The following is a 19,475-nucleotide window of genomic DNA, read 5'->3' on the forward strand; positions in this document are numbered from 1 at the left end:
GGGCGGATCACGAGGTCAGGAGATCAAGACCATCCTGGCTAACACGGTGAAACCCCGTCTCTACTAAAAAATACAAAAAACTAGCCGGGCGAGGTGGTGGGCACCTGTAGTCCCAGCTACACGGGAGGCTGAGGCAGGAGAATGGCATGAACTCGGGAGACGGAGCTTGCAGTGAGCCGCGATCCGGCCACTGCACTCCAGCCCGGGCGACAGAGCGAGACTCCGTCTCAAAAAAAAAAAAAAAAAAAAAAAGAGTAGAACTTAACGTTCAATGACGTGCACCCTCCGCAGCGTATGGGATTGAGCGTTACCCAGGAAGCTCCTCCTCCCGTGTGCCGGCCCTTCCTGCCTGCACTGGCTGACCTGTGTTCTGCACTGTGGTTTTGCCTATTCCCAGACAGCTTATAAACAGAGCCATGCACACGGCACCGGCCGAGCCTGCTTCCTCCCCTCAGCGAGATAAAGTCAAGACTCATCCAGGTTGCCTGCGTCTGTAGGTCATTGCTTTTCATCCTCTCACTGGCAGAGGCACACGCGGGTAGTGTGCTGGCTCTGAGTTGGCGGCTGGCATGGACATCGGCTACCAGCCTCTGCCTCCATCCCTTGAGAGTAGGCGTGCTTTCCTGAAGCCTTGCACACCCAGACTGATCACATGCGGTTCTGCTTTTCAGGCCCAGTGGCCGCCCTTGAGACATGACTCCTCCCTCCCTGGGTGGGAGACCCAGCTCCTAAGCAGGGCAAGCAGGCCTGGCCCTGGAGTGGCCCGAGGTCCCCTCCTACACCCATCTCCGAGGTGATCCTGCCTCTGCAGAGCCCTCCACCCTCCGCAGGCCCCTGGGTGTCAACTGTCCCTGCCTGGCGGAACATGAGCGCTTGTAGAGCAGGCACTGTGTGTCTTGCGTTCATGGGATGGATACTTCGGCACCTTTGCCTTACCCTCCCACCCCTAGCGAGGGAGGACTGGGCCTTCCTGGAGCAAGGGGCCACACATCTTCCTCCTGAGGAACTGAATTCCTAAGGAAAGCTATAGAGCACCATATTGTGTAGGGACAGAGAAACCACCCCTGAGAGAGAGGGAGACCATGGGCAGGCACAGAGCACAGGCCCCAGAGCTAGGGTGGACACGAGCCACAGCACTGCCTGTCCCTGGGGAAGCCACTGGGACTTCCAGGTGGTTTCAGGGGCACTAGCAGCCACGGATGGTGAGAACTCCCTCCCACCTATGCCCACGTGGCTTACACCTTCCACTCGGGAGCTGGTGGGACTTGCCTGGGGCCTGAGCGCTTGGAGGGGCCACCTCCAGGGACGGCTCCGGTAACCCTCCGTCTCCGTGCAAGGCTCTCACCAGCCTTCTCCAGCACAGCCTTCTCCAAAGCCCGCCTCACTGCAGCCAGACCCCTCAGGCTCCAGGCGAGCACTCCAGGCTATGCTGCCTCACTGGGGAGTCTGGGCCCACTTGGACAGGGGGAGAAGTGCGGAGAGGGCCCTGGAGCACCACTTCATGCCAGGTGGTACTTGGGAGCTTCTGGCTTCAGAATATTCGGGGCTGCACCACTAGCTGCTTCAGACAGGCGGCCATGTGGGAAGGCCTCGCCATAGCAGTCCGTGGCTCCGGACCTGTGGCTCCAAGCGTGCACTGCAGAGGGTGGACGGCATCCCCCGTCTCCACCCACCAGATGCCAGAAGCACCCCGACCCAGTGTCCCAGGCACTGTCAGACACCCCGGGGGACAAGACTGCTCCTGCTAAAAAAAACCACTGTGTTAGAGGCAGGTAGGGAATTGGTCAATCCAAGATGAAGAGCAGTGGCTTTTGCAACCTGTGGATGATCCAGGATTTTTAAATTGTTACACATACGTTTAAAAACACAAATTTTGGCCAGGCGCAGTGGCTCACTCCTGTTACCCCAGCACTTTGGGAGGCTGAGGTGGGCGGATCACCTGAGGTCAGGAGTTCGAGACCAGCCTGGCCAACATGGTGAAACCCCGTCTCTAATAAAAATACAAAAACTAGCTGGGTGTGTTGGCAGGTGCCTGTAATCCCAGCTACTTGGGAGGCTGAGGCAGGAGAATCGCTTGAACCCAGGAGGTGGAGGTTGCAGTGAGCCAAGATCACACCACTATACTCCAGCCTAGGTGACAAGGGACAAACTCCGTTTCAAAAAACTAAAAACAAAAAACCCATAAATTTGGCCAGGTGTGGTGGCTCACACCTATAATCCCAGCACTTTGGGAGGCCGAGGTGAAAGGAGAGCCTGAGCCTGAGTTCGAGGCCAGCCTGGGCAACCCAGTGAGACCCTGTCTCTATAAAAAATAAAGAATGTGCCATTGTCACCATGTTGAAGTACACAATTCAGTGGCATTAAGTGTATTCCCAATGCTGTGCATCCACCTCCAGATGAATGCAAAATGGAACCTCTGTCCCCACTAGACACCAACTCCCCATTCCCCTCCCCCAGCACCTAACAATCCCCATTCTCCTGTTTCTTGAATCTGACTACTTGAGGTGCCTCATGCAAATGGAATTGTACACTACAATATGTGTCCTTTGTGACTGGCTCAATTCATGGAGCATAAGGACCTCAGGGTTCATCCATGTTGTAGCATGTGACAGAATTCTCTTCCTTTTTAAGGCTGGATAATACTCCATGGTACACACACACACCACATTTTGTTGATCCATTCATTTATCAGTGGACACTCGGCTCTCCTCCATTGTAAGTAATGCTGCTATTGTAAGTAATGCTGCTGTGAACATGGATGGAGAAATCTCTCTTTGAGACTCTGCTTTCAATTCTCTTGGGTATTTTCCCAGAAGTAGAATTGCTGGATCATACGGTAATTCTATGTAGAATTTTAATTTATCTTAGAGACAAGATCTTGCTATGTCACCAGGCTGGAGTGGAGTGGTGTGATCATAGCTTACTGCAGCCTGGAACTCCTCGGCTCAAGCAATCCTCCTGCCTCAGTCTACCAAGTAGCTGGGACTACAGGTGCCTGGGCCCGCCCAGGCGGGTCTTGAACTTCTGGCTTCAAGAATTCTTCCTGTTTCACCCTCCCTAACAGCTGTATAATTTTTCAAGGACCCACCACGCTACTCCCCGCAGCAGCTGCACCATCTTACAGTCCCACCAGCAGTGTAGACGGCTTCCAGGGGCTCCACGTCCTCACCAATACGTGTTGTTTTCTGTTTTTATTTTTTAAAATCATCATCATCCTAATGGATATCCAGGTCTTTAATATTCACCCTGAATCACCTTCTGGGTATACATGCGATAGGATCTCTGTCCTGCAGCACCAATTCTTATTGGGGAAGAGACCTGTGCGTGGGAAACAGCTACTACTGGAATAGCCACTACTGGAGGGAAACTCAGCAGCTGAGGGTAGAGGGGTAAGGTGGGCTTTGCCAGGCAAATCTCCCCCAGCAGCTCAGGAAGGACGCCACACTGGTGCCCAGGGGTCTGGCCCACCCTGAGACCACTCTCCTCCTGGCAGTGACCGCATCAGGGTGCCGAGATGCCTGGGGCTCCATCCTGCAGTCACCTGTTAGAGGGACAGGACTGTGTGAGGCCTGAGGACCTAGGAGAGCAGGTGGAGGCCAGGAGGTGACAGGGGCAGCTGGGGTAAACTTCCCAGGCAGTGACTGGGCATGGGCTCTCCTGAAGCGGGTGCCTGCCTGAAGATGGCCCCTTCTGGCTGGCCACCTGGAAGGAGGGAGGGTCCTCCAAGGAGGACCACACAGCCAAGCTGGAGGGGCTACCTGGAAATGCCTCTGTGGGGTGCTAGGGGGCCCCCAGTTGCAAGTCTCTCTCATAACTAGGCTGTTTCTTTCCAGCACCTACCACGCAGGGTGATGGGTGTCTTGGGATGTGCTCCTATGTGTTGGTGTCAACCTCACATAGGGAAGGTGAATGTGACAGTCCATTCCCAGGAGGTGGCGGAGCAGGCAGGCTTTCAGATCGGTCAGCTGCATCTTAATAAAGCTGCTTGTTTTTCTAAGTCCCTTGAGACTTGACTTATTGTTATCAGAAGGGTGATTATTTGCATGGAAGTGGCTGTTTCCGTATTTTGCCTCAGCTCAACGCCCGTGCTCGTACAGCTCCGAATCCGCAGAGGAACAATGCCACCAGCTAGCAGCCACTCTGTGGTGCCCGGGCTTCCTGTGTAGCCCAGGCCTCGCCTGCAGCCCCAGCAGCACTCGAGTGCAGGAATCCCACCAGCCTGAGGCGACAGGGAAGGGGACCTGTGTCCTGCCACTGACCCCGATTCTGTCCCTTATCACAAAGGTGGACTGGAGAAGGGCGCCCGGCAGTTCCTGAGAACCAGCCCTGCGGTGAAGGTCCCTACCCTGCTCTGGGAGGATGTACTGCCTCATGGCTGAAGGTCCAAACCACGGCCATGAGCAGTCAGGTAGACTGGGGACTGTTTTGTGGCCTTGCTGCCATCACCATCTTCGTTCTGTGATGATGTCACAAGAAAAAAAAGCTGTCTTGGGGAGTAATCCAGAAAACACATTCTGAGATAAAGGATGAATTCAGAAATGGAGGGGAAAAAAAACTATTTGAGAACAGGGCTGGGCACGGTGGCTCACGCCTGTAATCCCAGCAATTTGAGAGGCTGAGGCTGAAGGCTCACTTGAGGCCAAGAATTCAAGAGCCAGGAGTTCAAGACCAGCCTGGGCAACACAGCAAGACTCATATGTCGCTACAAAATATTAGCAGAGTGTGGTGGCACATGGCTGTAGTCCCAGCTAATCAGGAGGCTGAGTCTGGAGGATAGCTTCAGCCCCGGAGTTCGAGGCTGCAGTGAACCATGATCACACCACTGCACTCCAGCCTGGGCAACAGAGCAAGACCCTGTCTCATAAAGAAAAAAAGGCCAACATGGTGAAATCCCATGTCTACTAAAAATACAAAAATTAGCCGGGCGTGGTGGCAGACAACTGTAATCCCAGCTACTTGGGAGGCTGATGCAGGAGAATCACTTGAACCCAGGAGGCAGAAGTTGCAGTGAACCGAGATTGTGCCACTGCACTCCAGCCTGGGCGACAGAGCGAGATTCCGTCTCAAAAAACAAAAAAAAACCGTTGAGAGGAATTGAGGCTAGAGTGACAGAGGAATGAAGAGATGGGGAAGACTGGGGATGTGCAGAGAGGGGTGTCCTGAGAAATGACATGAGTGAAGAGTGAGGTCCTGGAAGGACAGGGCCACTGCAGGGGCTGGAGACAGAAGCCAGGGTCACCACCTGCAAGAAAGTCACCCAGAGCAAGATGCTGGCACCCAGCGTTGCCCCAGGCCACAGTGGGCACACAGACATGGGCCTCAACTGCAGGATCCTGGCAACTGCCACTGCACCATGGTTTCATGTGCAGCCAAGATCCTTCAGTTAGGCTGAGACCCCCCACTTTGATTAAGAGAGATACCAACTTCAGAGGTGTTGAAATGCAGGCAAAAAACCCTGTGCAACTCAGAATTGGTGAAATGGGGAGATGCACCCCAAAGCTTCCGGGGGTCTGCACTGCAGGAGGGGGGCCTGGGCTGGCCACAGAGCAGAGGATGCCGGCGGGGCCGGGAGGAGAGGATTACGTGCTTACTTTGTGCAATTGAAAGCTGATAGATAAAGGATGTTGACAATGCCATCACCCTTTATAATTAAGAAGATAATTTAATTACTGCTATTAAAACCTAAGCCTCTCCCCGACATGGGCTGGTTTTAGCAAAATATTCTGGTTCTGCTGTTTCCCACACACAGACTTGGCAGCGGTTAAAGAGAGACACTGAGTCTCCGGAGTTTCATCTGAGGAGCCCATCTGGTTTGAAGTAGTACAACAAGCAGGAAAGGGAATTGAATCAAAGGCACCAGTTGTGTTTTTTGAAATCCAGAAAATGTGTGAGGTAGCATCAGGGAAAAAGGTCTCATCCTGCCCCCCCAGGCCTGGGTGCCACTATGCCAGGCTGGGGGTCCGTGTCCCCACCTGCTCCTTGGCGGGGCTCTGCAGGATGCTCCTTCGGCGGGGAGGGGGGTGAAGGAGCTTGGCGAGGAGGAGGGGCAGGATGGTGCAGATGCTTGCGGACCCTGCCCGAGCACACAGACTCATTGGAACCCACAGGGAGGAGAGAAGTAGGAATGAACGTCCCTGTGCCCATGGCTGACACAGGCCTCCACTGTTGACAGAGAGTTTCTCCACACAAGGCGGAGGTCAGCACCCCAGCTGAAGGGGAAACTGAGTCTCTGGAACACGGAGTCTCTGAAACACAGGCCACATGCTCTGCCCTGGTGCCCACCTCCTGGTTGGGCTGCACTGCCTGACACACTGGAGCCATCCCTTTCTCCTAGAAGCAGCTCCTCGCCCACGACTCTCCCTCCACCAGCGAGAGGTGAGGCTCTCTCTGCCCTCGGCAGCTGTGGCCACGTGGAATTCTCTGGTATGCGGGTGCTTTGATCTGCGGCACACCTGGAGATCAGGGCCTCAGCCTCACACAACTGTCATCGCATGGATCCCACACACCCCATGGACTTCCCCAGCTGGAGGGTGCGCCGCAGGGTGGGGCCTGGAGCCCGCCAGGCCAGGGTCTCATCTCCACCAGGCCAGGGTCTTGTCTTCCTCCGCAGCTCAAGGTGCCACCAAACAGTCTCGCCTTGTCCCACAGCCAAGCCCCAGGGTGCTCCTGCCTCTGCCCCTCCAATGGTTTCCTGGGTGAGAAGCCCCTCTGAGCAGTGGGGTGCCCATCATCCCTTCGACAAAGGGGCACATGCTGCAGAGGGCAGCGGTGGGGGGTCCTCTGAAAACAGGGAACAGGGCTACTGTAGGATTGCCCAGCTACACCCCGAGGCCCTGGGGTCCTAGAACCCTTCTGTGGGATGCAGTGGTGTGAAGGGGGTGTGGATGGTCCATTCTTAGTCAAGAATGTATCTATTTCCTTCGTTGTGCATCTGTTGTTTTTGGAGAGTTTTTGGGAGTGAGGAGTCTGGGGGCCCTTCTGGTCTCTTGTCCTCCTGAGTTCTGGCAGCTGGACGTCTGGAGCCAGGCTAGGGGAGGGGAACGGGGCCTCTGGACCAGCTAGGGAACCTGGAGGAGGATGCTTGGGGGAAGTCCAACAGCTGAGGGGGAGCCTCTAGGGGAACAGCAGTGGGACGAGCCCCCATCCCCTACACCGTACTGCCCAGCACAGTAGCGTACAGAAGGGGCAGGGCAGGTGTGCTCGACGAGGAACCTAAAACAGGGAACAAGAAGGGGAAGGAAGAACGGCCACTGTCAGTCCAGTAGCGCAGCTAGGACAAATCACCATAGACCTGGTGGCTTATAAACAGTGGACAGTTATTTCTCCCAGTTCTGGAGGCTGGAGGTCTGTAAGCAGGGTAGCACTCAGCTAATCCTGGTCATGAGGGCTCCACGCTCGCGACCTAATCACCCCCTAAAGGCTCCATCTCCTGCCGCCATCACCTTGGGGGTGAACGTTCAGATCACAGCTGTCACAGAGGAAGCTGCTGGAAGCCAAGCCTTAGGGCAGCTGCCCACAGGAACGTCAGCTCCACAGGAACGGCCAGGAACGGCACGGCAATGGCTGGGGCATTGGCCAGACAGCGCCCGCGGCGGGCAGGCAATCACCAGGCACTGGTTGAGGACTGCACATGAGGGACAGTGAGCAGCGGCGTGCACCAGTCTTGCAGACACACAGCCAGTGGAAGCTGCCACCCAGACGCCGGCCTGCGAGCTCTCATTTACAAGAAGTTCTCAGATGCACAAACTCATTTATGGGGGTGGAGAGGAGGAAACCCACGCCTCTGTGGGCCACTGCCCAGCGTGGGAGCGCCTTCAGCAGCAACAGCAGCACTGTGGTGACCCGTGGCCTGTGAGCCACAGAGCACCTAGAATGGGGCCAGTGAGGACCTGAATGTTTAATGAATCCTGGTTCATTAGGACACGTGGCTGAGTGTGATGGCTCATGTCTGTAAGCCCAGCACTTTGGAAGACCAAGGCAGACGGATCACCTGAGGTCAGGAGTTCACAACCAACCCGGTCAACATGGTGAAACCCCGTCTCTTACTAAAAATACTAAAATTAGCCGGGCATGGTGGTACATGCCTGTAGTCCCAGCTATTTGGGAGGCTGAAGCAGAAGAAATCGCTTGAACCCGGGAGACAGAGGTTGCGGTGAGCCGAGGTTGCACCATGGCACTCCAACCTGGGCGACAGAGCGCAACTCAGTCTCAAAAAAAAAAGAATGTGAATAGCCCTGGATGGCCAGTGGCGGCCCTGCTGGACAGCTGGGTGCTCCATTTAGCGTGGCCATCCCAACAGGAGGGGCACGTTAACAGGCCAGTTTGCTGCACAGCCAAGGTCCTTGCACATTGCTGTGTGTCCCACCCTCATTGACAAACACTGTGTTTGCTCTTTGTTCAGGGGAGAGCTTTTCCTCCCTTTAGCTTTGAACAAAACCAAGGTGGAGGTGTCGAATGGCAGCCCCTCCGCACACCCTGGATGTGGAGTATGGAATGGCTGCTTTCTGACCGCAAGAGAGGGAGGCCCTCTGCAGTGCAAAGCCCCGCCCACTGTGGGGCACATGGGTAACGGCTGCCCCAAGTTCACACAGGTGTGGATCAGGACTCAGGAATGGGCATCCACAGCCATCCCCCAGAATGCATCTCCAAAGCCGTGTTCACGGAGCCTGTGGGCCACCGGGGCAGATGCTGCAGAGGTCTTCACACTCTGGTGTTAGCTACCCTTTGAAGCTTTAGATGGCCTCTGGAGAACCCCTCCCACCCTAGACTGGCCTCTGGGAATGGTTCCTGCCATTCAGTTACTAAGACCCCGCTCACTTCACGCTGCCAAGGCAAACATGGATACGAAGAACAGGTCCATCGAGAGTGGACATCTGGAAACTCCTGGCTGTGCCCTCGGAGAGGTGGCACTCAGGCTGCCGCTACCATGTGGAGTGATGAGCCAAGTGGCCTAGAAGGCAGCAGTTGCCACAAACACACTGGGACAGGCGCGGGAGGTGGGGGACAGAGCCTCGGCCACGTGCACTTCCCGTTCATCTTGTGTCCAAGTCAGCAGCCTTGGCGCTGACCGGCTGTCAGCCCTTCCTGCTTGCGCTCAGGAAGGGAGGGATCAAAGAGTTCCTCTTGCCCCATCCCTGGTGTTGAGTTAACAGGGAAAGGTCCCTTAGCCACCTGGCCTGGGAAAAATGCTTCACACACAGGTCTCAAGATGACTCATGGCCACTGTCATTGTGCCCCCTGGCCAGGTCACTCCATAGGGACACTCACAGCAAATAAAGTCAATAAGCAGGGAACAGGCGGGCCTGGGCCGGCAGGGGAAATGCTAGCAGAACAGTGCTGCCTGTTTTTGTCTTTCCATGATCCCATCCCGGTCAGAGGCTTCTCCCGCTCCCAGCAGCGACCGGCAGTGTCTGTCATGACCCTTCTTCCCAATTTCCATGGAAAAGCACAAGCATCTGTCCCGAAAACAGGCCAGGGCACAGGCCCAAGTCCCAGAAGAGGGACAACTGCAGGTGTGAGAAATTTAAATAAAAAGGCAGGATGCACACCTGGGCGGTACCACCAGCCCTGGGGAGGCTGGGATGAGACGGGACGGTGGGAAGGTGGGGGGAGTGCACAGGCCTGGCAGGAGGGGCCTCGGAGAGGGGAGGGGCAGTGGGAGCCCCTTTGGGGCGGGGAGAGGGCAGGGGGCGTGGCGGACAGGGCGCAGTGGGACCCGGACCGACCTAGTCTGCAGGGATTGGGGATGGGGAGGCCCTGAGGGCCCCGAGCCACCCTGGGCTCGCTGTCCCGAAGATTCCCAACGCGATCTAACTGGGCGCAAATAAATGGACACGCAGGCGGCTTCCAAAAGAGGCGAAACCGTTTATCAAGTCGGCGCCGGCGCGGTATCTACAGTATCTACAATATCTACACGTATCTACACCGCCTGCAGGCGGGGCTCTCGGGTTGTCTACACTGCAACTGCCGGCCGGGCTGCGGGCGACGCGGTCTTGGGGAGAACAATAAATATCACTTCCTTCCGCCTGCGACCGGGCGCTTTGGCACTGGCGGGCGGGGACCCCGTGGCCCTCGGGGCCGGGGAAGGACCCGCGGTGGCTCCAGGGACTGGGGAACCGGGATACTTCGATAGCCCAAGGGGCTGGGGGGTGGCGAGGGAGCCCCCATGGCTTCGAGGCTGGGGAAGGGGAGACCCGAAGTGGCCCCTGGGACTGAGGAAACATATTTCTTGCTGGCCCTTGGGGCAGGGGGGTCGGGCCCCGCGAACCTCGGGGCTGTGCGGGGCCGGGGCGGGGGCGCGGCGGGGCGGGGCCCGCGTTATCTGGGGCAGTAGTCGTAGGAGCCGGGCGGCGCGGCTCCGGCCGACGAGTACATGTTGGCAGCCGCGGCGGCGGCGGCAGCAGCGGCGGCGGCGGCGGCAGCCGGACTCACGGGGTGGTGGTGGTGGTGCGGGTGAGCGTGCGGATGGTAGCCGTGGCTGCGCAGGCCGGGCAGCGGGTAGGGCGCCGGCCGGCTCTTGGCCCCGAGGTAGTGATCGTAGGCGGCAGCCGGATACTTGTAGGGGTGGTGGTGCAGCGGTTCCGATGCGCCGGGCGCCTCCAGGCGCAGCTCGGGGTGCGGGGGACTGGGCCGGCCTCCGGGCGCGCCGGGCAGCGGGACTAGGCCGCCGGCGCCGCCGGCCCCGGGCAGCGAGGGGCTTAGCACCCGGGCCAGCAGTTGCGGAGGGTGCGCCGGGTCCCCGAGTACTGCCGGCCCGCCCGCGTCGCGCTCGAATTCTCGCCGGGCCTCAGCCGCGTCTGCGGAGAGGGCCGAGGAGTAAGCGCGGCCGGCCGTGGCCGCCAAGGAGCTCCGACGCCCCACTCGAGGCCCTGGCGGGGAGAAAGCCCTCGGCCGCCCTCGGTGTTCCCGACCAGTCGGTGCGAGCGTGCCCGAGACCCCGCACCGCGGGCGCCCCGAACCCTCCCCGGGGCCCGCGCCCCTCTGCGGGCGGCGGCGGCGGCGGCGGCGGCGGGCGGGGCGCAGCCGTCGGGCCGGGCGGGCGAGTGCGCGCTTGCCCGCCGCCGCTGCAGTTGTGCAACCGGCGCGAAAGCCTGGAGCGCCCCGGGGGCGCAGGCGAGGTCGGGCGAGGCCGCCGGCCCGGGGAAGAGCGCGCACAGGGCCGGGACCCGGATCCCACGACCCCGGCCCTACCTTTCTCCGCACCGCTGGGCTGCGTCGGGGAGGCCACGGGGTTCCGCGAGCGCGCGAAGGCGCTCATGAGCGGCAGCGCGCCGGGCCGGTGGTTCCGGGGCCTGTGGGCGGGAGGCGGGTCAGGGCGGCGCCTGCACCAGGCGCCCAGCGCTCACTCTCTCTGGGGAGGACACTCACCAGTCCTCAGGGTCGCAGTCCCGGAAGCCTTTGGCGAAGGGATTGCTGGCAATCTTGAGCTGCGTGATCTGCAGGGAGGTGGGTGAGAGCAAGCCGCTGGAGCCCTGCAGCCTGGGCCACCCGACCTCGGCGGAGGATAGGGGAGTGTTAGGAGAAGAGCACCAAGGGCCTCTCTGCTGCCCCGACAAGCAGCAGCCCACATCTGCCTCTCCTCTACGGAGCTGGTGCTCCCTCCTGCAGGGGGCGGGGGTCTGAGGAACCTCCTCTCTCACTAGGGAACCCCTCTCTGGTGTCCCCCAAGTGGATGGGGATGGAGACCCTATGCCCCTGACTGGGACGGGAATGTGGTCACCGCCCCCCTCCCTGTGCAGCGCGAGGCGGGGCGGAGGGAACAGAGCGGGTTCCCTAGGAATCTGGGTACACCTCAGATCAGGCCCCTGATGGGGAGTTTCCGGAATGGTTCGGAAAACAAACTTTCAGGACAGTTGCCGCTGGAGGTCAAGCTGATAGGAGGCTGGGCCAGCCAGCCTCTGGAGGGAGGGGGCTGCTTGAGGCCCTTGGGAGTGGGGCTCCAGTTGGGTTGGGCTCCACTGGGACCACAGCCTGCAGGTCTAAGCGAACCTACTGTCCCCAAAGGGCAACTGAAAATTACACCCGCTTCCCCAGAGGCATTGAATCTGCTCAGGTCCTCCCCGCAGGCCCTCACCCGATGGTTCTGGTAGGCAGTGACCGCCGTGAATCGCGTCTCCTCAAACACAAAGGTTTTAAAGTTCTCCTCGGCATATTTCTCGCTATCTTTGCGCGGGTCCACATAGACGACGTGGAAGCGGGGCTGGTATCTGTGCATGGAATTCAGAATAATCTGGAAGACAAGGTGGGGAATCAGCTCTAGTGGTGGGGCTGGGCTGAGGATCTGGGGTGGGAGCCAGGAAACGGGCTGAGGTCTGAGTTGGCAATGAGTTTCCTGGATAAGTTGGGCAAAACCCTTAATTCCAAGATGAGGCTGGGTCACTGGGCCAAGAGGAGGCTGTGACCCACTGGCAACTGCCAGGAATGAGCTCCAAGCGGCAAAAGATCTGGGTTGAGGTTCTGTGGTGCCTGCCCAGCGGCCTCGCCGCCCTGGACTCCATAAAGCCTTTCCCCAGCCCCCTTGCACGGCCCCATCCTTTCCATTAAAAAAGGTTCCCGCATAAAATCAGGAGTGGGGTGAGAGAAGGAGGGCGACCCCTCTCCCAGGGCCCAGGTCCACTAGGCTGTGTGACCCCTGACCAGAGGCTGCTCTCCCCATCGGCACGCCAGTGCTGCCCAAGCTCTGCCTCAGCCTCTGGCCTCGCAGGGACTCTAAAGGGCCTCCTCAGGGGCAGCCCAGAGCCTCCTGGAGACAGCCGAGGGCCTGGGGACTCTACAGGCCTCTTAGGGACAGGCGGGTGCCTGGGGACACGAGGCCTTGCTTGTGGGACACCGGGAGCCTGGGGAGGCGGTCGCTCACGTGGCCGTTGTCGTCCAGTAGGTTGTTGGTCAGCTTGAGCTTGTCGAAGGACACGATTTGCTTCATCCACTGTGCGCCCTTGGCAGGCGAGTCGGGGTGGTAGTGCACGCGGCCTGGCGTAGCAGGGTCAGCCTTCCCTGCCACCAGCCAAGAGGAGCTGTGGAAGGCGTACCTGGAGCGGCACGGAGCAGGGTTGTGCATGTGGAGGTGAACCCAGAGGGCCTTGACTCCCCTAAAAATGCCTCTGAGAAGTTTCCCCGCCTGTGAGATTGAACCCTCTGCTGCCACACATGCTGGGAGCTTTTCCGAGGGGGCCTATGGACTAAACAGAGAACTTCCACCCACCCCAACACTCAAAACAATTAAGGAACTGGACACCCCGTGGGGCACTGAGCGCTCCCACCATCTCATTTCGCTGGATGCGGGTCCTCCGGCCCGGTGCCGCTGCGGTGGGAGCCCACACTTGGTCTTGCCGGGCCTCAGGCACAGGGCAGTGCTCATTCTCTTTATTAATTGCTGTTAATTGTCCAGGCAGCTGAGGCCCGCCCTGCATAATCTCTCCCGGCCACCCCACCTTTCCGGCCCAGCTCCAGGACCCAGAGTTCCCTGGGGATGGGGGAAGGGAACTAGGCACTCAGGCCGGCCTCCTGGGAGACAGAGACTTTAAGAAGTCCGGGGCTGGGTACTTGAGTGACCACCCTAGGGCCACACCAGCCCAGGGGCGCAAGAGCTATCTGCAGCCTGCGGCTCAAGGGGCTCCCAGAGGCGGGTTCTGAGAGCACATGGAGTGGGATTGTCGGTCTGGGGTCAGATGGGAGTGGAGGAGGGAGCGGGTTGATCGGGCAGCATCGCAGGTGCCTGAAGAGTTTCATGGTGCAGACGACCCTTGGAGTTGGGTCACCAGGCAGAGACCTGCCACTTTCCAGGGTGCCCTCCCAGGTCCCTTACGCTCACAACTGCTCGCTCACCGGTAGCGCTTATCATCCACCGGCACGAAGTCCATAAGCAGCATATAGTCGGCCATGGGATCCATGCCGAAGAGCTTCACTTGGAAGGTGGGGAACATCCGCCTGGGGGTGATGAGGCCTCCGGTCACCCCAGCTGGTGGAAGGCAGCCCCCCTTAACCTGCCTGGGGCTAGCAGCCCCTCTGCTTGGCCCTTCCCTCCAGCCTCTGGGGGCTGCTGTGTCATCCCAACCCTTGGGCTCCATCTCTCCTGGCTTAGCTGCTCTAATCTGAGCAGGCCCCTACTCAACTGGGAGCTCGGCACAGCAGTGGAGCTTCCTGGGCCGTTCCTGGACACAGAAATGGCAGGCCCAGCGCTGGAGACCCCACCTTCGGCAACCTTGGACTGCATAAAGCCGACCTTGCCCTTGCTGACTTTTTGGCCTCTTGGTCCCAGATTCGGCCGGCAGCAGGGTGCCTAACATGCGCCCTTAGCAGAGCCTCCCCAAATTGATGAAAGCAGCTCCCGGCTCCAACAAAGTGAAACCGGGTAGTCCCGTGTGATTTCAAGGCGTACTCACTGCCCTTTTAGCTGGGTCTTCGGCTGTTACCCAATCCCCTCAGTGAGGCGAGGGCCCAGAGCCCTCACTCCCCTGACACTCAGGGCCCCACTCTATCATGGCCCCATGAAAGAGTCTCCCCACCTTCCTCAGGGCACAGGCAAGCTTCTGCTCCCCTTAAGACACATAACCCCAAGACGCGGCTACCCAGGGTGGACGCAGCTTATGTCTTTCCCATTCCTCAAATCTCCCCCGCTTTGGACCCTGGCTCAGTAACCGATCAGGGCTCTTGAAAGGACATTCTGTGGTACCTGGACGGGTGTAGGCCATGGGCAGCCCCCACATGATGGCGCAGGAGTAGTGGCCGTGGGGCCCTTCAAGACAACACAAGGATTGGCCCTCACTTGCCCTCCCCACTGCCTCCCCTCACAAGCAACTCCCTGCAGAAGCCTCTGAACATAGGTTCCCAGGTGAAGCCCAGCACGGACAAGGCCCTTGCCGGGCTGGCCTGAGCCAGAGGCTGTGCTGCCGCTGTCCTCAGGAGGGCCTGTGTGCCTGGGGACAGCAAGGAGGGCCTGGAAAAAAACCCACAGAGCTGGAGCGGAGCACAGGCCCAGGTTCCTCAGGAAGGACGCGGGCAGCAGGGAAACAGAAACTACAAGAAGGCTTTGCAAACAGGCCCTGAGCTCCCCTTGGCTGTTCGAACTCCGAGCTGGTGTGTACATTTAGACACAGCCCGGCACCCGCCTTTGTCTAATGGTCAAATCGGGTGCATCTGCAAAACTTGTTCCCCTTCTCTCTTGGTCTTTAAAACAAATACAGGCCGGTTGGAAGGTGACGGGCCGCTGGCTACAGAGCCAGGCCTCACAACTATGGGGATCTAGGCTGAAGGAAACTGGGTAGCAACTTCCACGGAACAGTGCACGCTGTTTTTAAGGGCAATCTTCTCCTGAAAGTGTTCAGAGAGCTGCCTGGCTGCTGCTCTATTATCTTCCCCGCATAGACTGAACTCCAGAACCGAACTAGCGTTTCCTTGAGGTGGGATTTACTAGGAGTCGGCCCGGCGGCGAGGTCCCCTGGACGCCGCTGCCTGTCCCCAGCCGGGTGCGTTCCAAGCTGGGCCGGTTTCTGGGCCGCGCGGCGTCCTGGGGCCGCCGGCGGGGCGGGCGGGCGAGTCCCGCGGGGCTCCTCGCCGGTTTCCGTGTGGCCCGCGCCGTCTCCTCCCGCCCCGGCGGAGGATAGGTGAGTGTTAGGAGGGGAGCGCCGGGCGGCTGTCGCCGGAGCCGGGACGGCGGACAGCGAGGGAGGCAGCGGGGCCCAGAGGGGCCCGCAGGTGGCCGGGCCGCGCCCCCGACCCGGCTTTCGGCCCCGCTCGCGCGGATCCGGCGGAGGCCCGCGGCCCTGGCTGCAGCACGTGGGGAGGGTCGCGGCGTGGGGAGGGGCGCCCTGACCTGCCGGCCTTGGTGACGATCATCTCGGTGCCCAGCTGGTTGAACTCGTCCCACAGTGCCTTCATCTCCAGCTGCACGCTCACACCGGCCACCTTCGCGTTCTTCTTCACCGGCGCCTTGGCTGCGGCCGCGCAGCTGGCCCCGGGGCCCTCGGGCTCGGCGGCAGCGCTGGTGGCGGCCCCGGCGGCCGGCGCAAACGGGTAGGCGTGCGGCGGCGGCGGGCCCGGGGCGCCGGGGGCGGCGGCGGCGCACGGGTCGTAACGCGGCGGCGGCGGCGGCGGCGGCGGGGGCTCGCGCGGGCCGTAGGGGTCGGCGCCGGGCGACGCGGCGCCCGGGAAGCCCCCCGCGGCCCCCAGGCTGCTCAGGCTGCTGGCCGTGAAGGCTGCAACGTCGCAGAAGTGCGAGAGCTGCGTGAGCCACGGGCTGGACACGGCGGAGATCATGACCCGCGGGCCGCCGCCGCCGCCGCCGCCGCCCCCGCCACCGAGCTGAGCGCTGCCCCGCGCCGCGGGCCGAGTGGCGGGCGCCGCGCTGCGTGCGCCCCGGGCCGCGCAGCCCCACACCGCAGGCCGGCCCCGAGGAGGCGCCCCGCCCCGCCCCGCCCCGCCCCGCGCCCCCCCACCCCCGCGCCGAGACAATGGCCTCGCTCCCTCCCCCGGCCCTCGCCCCTCCCCCGCCCCTTCCCCCTCCCCGGCCCCCAGCCCGCCCGCCGCGGCTCGCTCGGCCCGGGGCCCCCCGACCGCCCGGACCGGCTCACCGATGCGCCGGGCCCTTCGGCCGGCCCTCGCTCTGCCGCCCGCCCGCGTGCGTTTCTCCTCTCTCTCTCCCAGACGTTCTTTTCCTAATTTGTTATTTTACCTTTGTCGTCCTCATTTAAATTTTCCCTCCCGATCATCTTTCCTTCTTCCCCTATCTCAGTAGTTTCTCTTTATTTCTGTTTTACTTTCCGCCTCTTCCCGTTTTTCTCCATCCTCGCCTTCCTTTTCACTTTATTTTTAATCATTCTTTGTCTTTCTTTTAGTCGGCGCCTTTCCTCTTATTTCTGTATGTTCTTTGTTTTTTATGTTTTTTTTTTTCAAAAAGAAAAAAAACTAAAGTCTTTCCTTTTTTTCTTTTTTATGACTTTGCTTTCTGTCTTAAATTTTCCCTTCATTTCCTCTCTTCTCTTTCGCTCTTGCTTTTTATTGCCTTTTCGTGTCTTTCTGTTTCTCTCCTACCTTCTTCTTCGGGTTTTTTGTGTTTTCTCCCCTTTGCTCAATTTCGTCTCCTCGGCTTCCTCGCGGCTTTCTCTCCTTCTGTGAAACTCTTCTGCACTCTCCTCTCTTACTAACTTTCCTCCCCTCTCTCCAAGCTCACGGCCACCTCTGCTCTTCTTCCCAGCCTCACTTGCCCTCTTCCGGGCCTGTGTTTACCTGCGTGCCCATCTCCAAAGCTGGGCCCCCAGGCTGGTGAGGGGACAGGCTTTGGGCGGGATGCTAGCTCTTCCTCTCTGCCCCAGAGCCGCAGCCAGAAGCCTGGAGCCCACCCTACCAAGAGCTTCCTCCACCTACTCTTCACGCGGGCCCCATAGCAGCTGAGGCAGGGGGTCTGGCGGGCGGGCCAGTGTAGACACGGCCTAGAGGCTCACCTTCCATGTCTCTGGTGACCGTGCTGAAGTGCATCCCGGTCGGGGACCCTGGCAGCCAGCGAAGCTTCACCCGGTCGGAGGACCCCGAGCCCTGGTGGGCTGTGCGCTCCGCTGCCTGGGCTGCAACGAGAGAGGCGATGCTGAACGCACTGGCCCGGGGAGACAGCGGGCTCCGCGCGTCCATAGGCGCCCGGCGGCCTGGCCGGCGCCGCCTTCCACTGCGTGTGCCCAGCCTCACCGCGCCCAGCCCAGCCCACGAAGCCCGGGGGCGGGGGCCTGTGGTGCCACTCACAGCCGGGGGCCCTTGGCCCAGAGGATTATGGCGTCATGGGCCCCCCACTTGGGGTTGGTAGCAGCCGAGGGGCCCAAACGGGTGGAGCACCCTGGAAGTACAGGGCCCTCCTGCTTTCCAAGCTCCCTGCCCCTTTCGTCCGTTCCCAGGGACCTCCATGACGAACGCCCCTTGAACATCCCGTTGCTCCTGCAAAGGCACGGCTTTCCTCTGTACAGCGAAGCCACCATCAGCTTCTACAGCCCCCCGAGGAGAGGTGTCTATACCAGCAGCACCCAGCCCTAGCCCGAGGTGGCAGGGCACCCATGAAGCACCCAGTGGCTGCCGGGGCCCAGCCCTGCCCCTGCCCTTGGCCCCTCCCGCCTCCACCTCCTCCCTGGCTGCCCCTGCACCTGGGTGAGGAGAGGGCAGCTTGGGCTCTCACACCGGCCACTGGCAGGAGCCCCAGGGCCACAGCGTCCTCTGTTCCTCGGCGCAACAGGATAGGACCCAACCCAGTAAATGCCCAACAGCCCCCTGAAGTTGGCTCACTATCGTCGCTGGAGACCCCAGCGGAGGGACGCTGCCCAGGCTGTGCAGCCCAGGAGCCCAAGCGTCACGCGCACTTGCGCGCACCGCCCGCCTCTGGCCAGGACGCTTATACATCCGGAGGGTGGGCAGTGCCCGCTCCTCCGACCTCCCTGCGCACCGGCCGGGTGCAGGGAGGGCCGGGGGCGGGGCCTGGCCAGCCGAGGGAGCCGAGGACACGAGGACATGTTGGAGAACTTCAGGCCACTGGATCTGATGCTGCCCCTCGGCACCCAGCAGCCAGCCTGCCTTCCGGGAGAAGCTCTGTGGCGCGACCAGGCTGGGCAGAGTGAGGCCAAGGCCCGCCCCTCAGCCTGGTTTCTAGGCCCAGGCATCCCATACGCCAAGGCCTGACTTGGCCTGTGCGTTCCCCCACCTACTGTATCCGGGGTCTCCTCTGACCAGTTCAGCGCACCCATGGCTTTCCTGTCCAGGGTCTCTCCAGCTGGGTGTCAACCCTGGAATCTCTGTGCCTTGCTGGAGCTAGTGCTGGTGGTCAGGGCCACGGTTTGCAAGGCCTGTCTGTATACAACCTCATCAAGTGTAGCCTTCACTTTCGTGTGCTTGGGATGCAAGTGAGAGGCAGGCAGCCTCTCCCAGATTTTTTAGGATCTCAGGGCCTCAGACCCTGGGCTGCAGAGGATGCTGGCTGGGAACTGGGAAGGCCCGGTAACTGGGGCTGGGGGACTGGGTGCCAGTAGGGAGGCTGGCCCTGGGACTGAGGTCCAGGAATGCATGTGAGTCCAGGGCCACAGCCGGTGAGTATACGAATAGTGCTGCCTGTCTGGGATGTGGTGTGTGTCACTGCCTGTATGGGGTGCCCCAGGTCCTGCCCCTCGCAGCCCCTGCCACCTGCAGCTGGAGCTTTGTGGGCCATGTCAGAAAAGGGAAGCTGTCCCCAGTGCATTTCTCTTGCCCTGAGTAGTCATTCTGGGCCATGACAGTGACAATGACTTGTGTCTCTCAGTGTCACTGAGGGGACCCAGGGACAGGTCCAGTGAGGAGTGCTGTGTGGGGATGGACCAGTTGGTTCCAGGCCCCTTTCCCTCTTCTCTGAGCAGGACCAGTCATTGCCCCTAGGAGCCGCTCCTGCGGGAAGCGACAGTCTTGCTGGAGGCAGGTGGGAAGGATGCTGGTGGCCACAGATTTGGTAGTGTTGCAGGAGACATGCCTATGTT

The 19,475-nt window shown here is 60.4% G+C and overlaps 1 protein-coding gene across 4 annotated transcripts; it reads right to left on the reverse strand.

Annotated features, from left to right (window-relative positions):
* Positions 1–9,844: 9,844 nt before the first annotated feature.
* TBX1 (T-box transcription factor 1) lies at positions 9,845–18,356 on the reverse strand. 4 transcript variants are annotated; one of them, XM_045364005.2, is made up of 9 exons: positions 18,262–18,356; positions 17,439–17,558; positions 15,812–16,193; positions 13,825–13,926; positions 12,857–13,028; positions 12,074–12,229; positions 11,368–11,492; positions 11,191–11,291; positions 9,845–10,796 (listed from the first exon to the last, which is right to left on the reverse strand). In XM_045364005.2, the coding sequence occupies exons 2-9, from the start codon at positions 17,470–17,472 to the stop codon at positions 10,318–10,320; spliced, it is 1,551 nt and encodes a 516-aa protein (XP_045219940.2). In that variant the 5' UTR covers positions 17,473–17,558; positions 18,262–18,356; the 3' UTR covers positions 9,845–10,317. The 4 variants fall into 4 exon arrangements, with proteins under 4 accessions (XP_045219940.2, XP_045219939.2, XP_045219938.2 ...); XM_045364004.2 differs by having other exon boundaries at positions 18,123–18,356; XM_045364003.3 differs by lacking the exon at positions 18,262–18,356 and having other exon boundaries at positions 11,368–11,435; positions 17,439–17,658.
* Between the last annotated feature and the right edge of the window lie 1,119 nt (positions 18,357–19,475).

This window comes from Macaca fascicularis, chromosome 10 (genome assembly GCF_037993035.2).
Source record: "Macaca fascicularis isolate 582-1 chromosome 10, T2T-MFA8v1.1".
Taxonomy (NCBI): Eukaryota; Metazoa; Chordata; class Mammalia; order Primates; family Cercopithecidae; genus Macaca; species Macaca fascicularis.

Excerpts from the sequence above, each read along its gene's own strand:
- TBX1 (XM_045364002.3), bottom strand. The coding sequence starts at position 17,622 with ATGGACGCGCGGAGCCCGCTGTCTCCCCGGGCCAGTGCGTTCAGCATC. Across the intron at positions 12,230-12,856 it reads TACTGGACGACAACGGCCAC|ATTATTCTGAATTCCATGCA; the intron begins GTGAGCGACCGC and ends CTTGTCTTCCAG. Across the intron at positions 11,292-11,367 it reads GACTGCGACCCTGAGGACTG|GCCCCGGAACCACCGGCCCG; the intron begins GTGAGTGTCCTC and ends TCCCGCCCACAG.